Here is a 4,181-nt window from a genome sequence, read left to right as displayed (position 1 = left end):
ATTCTAGTTTCGATTTGTCATTGAATTATCAAGTGAGTAATCTTCGACCATTCATTGATATTTTTTAAAATCCAAAATTGCTGCCGTGAATTACTTTACATTGATTAGCTCCTATCAAATCAAAATTATCTTCTTTTTCTTTTTAAATTTTATGTTTAAACATTCCGAAGCATCGACATGTATGCGATCTGCTTAGTGAAAGAAATTTGTATCCCGGAAGTTTTTGTTAAAATTGCTTACAATTAATTTGAAGGAGAATCATAAGGCCTTCCATTGATCACATTCAAAATGTTGACCCCTAAACAATAAAACTTCACCTTCTTTGTTTTAATTCTTTTTATTATTTGTCAGTACTGCCACTCCTTCGTCTTGCCAATAGAACTACATTTTCCAGCGTAACATCTTTCTCAACGTAATAATATAAATTGGCATCATAGTCATGTTGTCTCAGATATTCCAAACGAGCATAATCCAAAATCCGTTTGCACATAAACCCGATTATCTCGCGTTCTGCGAGGGATAAACGTTGATTAGATTGAATTTCTTTTATCTCTTGCTCGGACAAGTTTTGTTCCTCCAGCGCCTTACGCCTTTCACGGCTCTTGCCAGTACCACAAATAGCCCAACTAACCATTTTGGTGATAATGGCAAATTGTCGCGGTGTTACTTCGTGTCTCTTGAAGAACTCTTTGCCCACAAAGGATGACCAATCACAACGATGATGACAACACACGGCGATCATAATTAAATCAGTCAAGCACTTCTGAGCTGCTGCCTGAATAATGCATCTTAATGACAGATCGGTGGCACCACCACATAAATGCTTTGATACAGCCACGCAATGTTGAGAATTTTCTAGGGCGGGTAATTTTTCCAGTTTGAAATCAACAATATCTGCACGTATTCTCTGAACCAAAGAGCGATCCTCAATCTTATTGTCCTTTTTGTGTCTCAAAGACATGCGATCCACTAATACCACTTGAGAGTTTTGCATATTTTCCAATAACTTTGAAAGGTAAAATGCCAATTGGCCCTTGCCTGCACCAAACTCCACAAAACTGGTGGAGTTTTGAATGGTCTGCTCGTTGTCAAGTATACCCAACAGAGCAGCAGCTTGTAGCAAATGTTTGCGAGACTCTTTACCATACTCCTCCTTGGCTAACTCCTCGTCCATACATTTGTGATGATAATCCAATGAGTGTATTTGAGCGTCAACATATTTGCCATAGAGTTCCTTCACTATATCTATAACTTTGTAGAATTCTGAATCTTCCAGTTCGGATAATTTAATGGAATTAAATTCGTCTGATGTTAGGGCATCTTCGGCCTCTCCAGCATTGACATTCTTTTGTATATACTCTGGTAAATCCTCCTTTGGCTTGGCATTGCAAATTTTTAAATGTTTCTTTAAATTCTTCTTATAGACGGTATGTTTACCATCCAAGGGGCAGGGTATTCGATCTTGATCTTCTGGCGATTGTCCATCTTCCAATTGTACAGCAGGAGCATGTTCTCCACAGTAGTCCTTACCCTTGGCCACTGTCATTTTACAAAAACGTTTCTTGCGTTGAACCCAGTGTTTACATGTCTTCTCTGCGGGAACGCTTTGTGGCACATCTTTTGGGGGCTCTCCATTTGTAGCTTCTGTTTCCGCAGTCATCTTTTGCTTTTTTACTGGCTGTTCGCTGTCCGACATTTAGCGGTAATATTTAATTAATATAGTTTTTATTGCACAATTGAGAAGAGAGAGCGGTTTCGAAAGAAAACAAAAACAAACGTGGAGGCAAACAGCTGACTTCAAAACAAGGTTGCCAATATAAAACAAACTCCAATTGGTAAAGTAAGGTTGCCATAGGAAAATTTCTTGACGATTTTATTTAGGTAAAAGGTAAAGAAAATTGAACGCGTTGCGCGCCATCGATAAACCCATGGTAGAAGAATACAGCAAGTCGCTTCGACACAGCTGCTGCGACAATGAACTGTCAAACCAATTTTGGAATTGAAAATGTTGAATGAAAAATTATTACAATTATTACAAACCAAAATATATAAAAATCTACTTATTTTTGGCAAAACAATTTTAAAATTTTGACATATTATGTACAGAAGCGTTGATGCATCTACCTATATTCTTCTACCATGGATAAACCACAACGACATGGAGAAGGCCTTACGGAGGGTTTGTTAAAGCCTTGGGCACGCAAACATTTTGGCATTCAGCACGCGACACCCAAGAATGGTTACAAAATGAAGTTCCTCGCCTCATTTCCAACACACAATAGCCACCAAAATCTCCGGATACGAATCCGTTGGAATATTTTGTCTGGAGTATTTTGGAAAGCAAGGTTGACACTAAAAAAAATACCAAAGTGTCGATCACCTCAAGCAAGCGCTTCGCCGGGAATGAACCAAAATACCGCAGAGCAACATTCGAGCAACGTGTGACGGTTTCATTGGCCATAATTCGTGCCAAAGGTGACCAATTCCAACAAATCTAAACTTATTCTTAAATTTAATGCTATTTCCGTAATTTTTGGCTTTCATTCAATACAATTTAAAAAAAATGTAAAAATTATGGCGCTTGAATTTGTTGCAGTTTTTTTTATCTTACTCTGTATGTATATACACTGTGTGTTTTAATTTTTTAAAAAATTAATTAAAACATAAAATTGATAAAAATAAGCAAACTCAGAAAAAAATATTAATCATCATTGCTTTATACCGTTACAAAATATTAAAATAATGAGTCACCTACCTTGAAAATATAGTACATATGTCTATTATGTTCATTTTAAGTTTGTTTCCATTAAATAAGTTGTAATTCCAATTGTCTATAGAACAAGAATTTAGCAAGGCTAAAGCAGATAAGAGCATAATACGTTACTTTGGCGTGAAAATCACACCGATGCCACGATTTTGGCTATAAATCCTTTCACCCTTGAAAAATCTTTAATTTACTGTCAATGTTGTACAACTAATCTATAAAATGAATTTATTTATACACACTTTTCACGTAGAGTGTATTTCAATGTTACACCTAATTTATGATATGGCAACACCATCCCTCATCTGTCATGCGGCAAAACACAAAATAGCAGCGAAGAAGAATCAAAGAAAACAGCGTCCACAATAAACGTTTATAATTTATTAATAAATATTTGACGAAATTAAACAATTGTGTTCCAATCAAAGGCTGATTAGTTAATAAAAGCAAAAATGTAAGTACATCCGGTTCATTTGTGCATTTTCTGTGCCATTTAGAAAAAAATCTAACCTAACTTTCTTTCGATGGCGCCGTTTGTTTACAGGGCTCTTGTTAAACCCAAATCTGAATTGACACCCGAGGAATTGGCTCGCCAGGAAGAGGAAGAATTCAATACAGGACCATTGTCGGTGTTGACACAATCGGTGAAGAACAACACTCAAGTATTGATCAATTGCCGTAACAACAAGAAGCTTTTGGGTCGTGTAAAAGCCTTCGACCGTCACTGCAATATGGTCTTGGAGAATGTCAAAGAAATGTGGACCGAAATACCACGTACAGGCAAGGGCAAGAAAAAAGTAAAACCTGTCAATAAGGATCGTTTCATATCGAAGATGTTCCTCAGAGGGGATTCGGTAATTTTAGTACTAAGAAATCCCTTGGCAACGGCTGGGGGAAAATAAGATGCGATTCGATATCATGTGAAGCAACAACTTACATTTTAAGCAACATCAATATGGAATAAGTAACTAAACTCAAGGAAAACGAAAATTTTTTGTTTAATGCAAAAAAACTGAAATAATATAATAAAATTTTTCTTTAAATATATAGTATACAATTGGTTTTTAAAAAAATTCCATTTGGTGGGCTATCATTGTTTACTGGCCTGACAATTGCTTGTGCAAGATGGGCACATAATCATCATATTGGGCTTGATAAAAGTTACCAGCAATGGGTGAGCCCAAATTGTATTTTTCTGCAAATTTGGCTGCTTTGAATTTTGGTCTATCTTGAGAAAAACTCAAGCCCCGGCCGAAGGCCGGCTATTTACAAAAAGTGCCAAATTTAGAAAACTTTTGTTATTCCGACGACTGCTACGCGAAATAAACACTTTTTTATTAAAAACATCATTTTAATGAACTGGTTAGAATCGGGTTATGCGGATGGAAAGACCCATATCTCTGGAACCGAAAAAGCT

The 4,181-nt window shown here is 36.3% G+C and overlaps 2 protein-coding genes across 2 annotated transcripts; one reads left to right on the top strand and one right to left on the bottom strand.

Moving 5' to 3' along the window:
* Positions 1–325: 325 nt before the first annotated feature.
* Positions 326–1,959, bottom strand: LOC101892271 (tRNA:m(4)X modification enzyme TRM13 homolog). Its single transcript, XM_005182189.4, has one exon. The coding sequence runs from the start codon at positions 1,694–1,696 to the stop codon at positions 341–343; it is 1,356 nt and encodes a 451-aa protein (XP_005182246.1). The 5' UTR covers positions 1,697–1,959; the 3' UTR covers positions 326–340.
* A 1,093-nt stretch (positions 1,960–3,052) lies between these two features.
* LOC101892099 (probable small nuclear ribonucleoprotein Sm D2) lies at positions 3,053–3,821 on the top strand. The gene is made up of 2 exons (XM_005182188.4): positions 3,053–3,218; positions 3,309–3,821. Coding segments are annotated over exons 1-2 (360 nt in total). The 5' UTR covers positions 3,053–3,216; the 3' UTR covers positions 3,667–3,821.
* The last annotated feature ends 360 nt before the right edge of the window (positions 3,822–4,181 follow it).

This window comes from Musca domestica, unplaced genomic scaffold (genome assembly GCF_030504385.1).
Source record: "Musca domestica strain aabys unplaced genomic scaffold, Musca_domestica.polishedcontigs.V.1.1 1, whole genome shotgun sequence".
Taxonomy (NCBI): domain Eukaryota; kingdom Metazoa; phylum Arthropoda; class Insecta; order Diptera; family Muscidae; genus Musca; species Musca domestica.
This window is presented reverse-complemented; position numbering and strand designations above follow the sequence as displayed.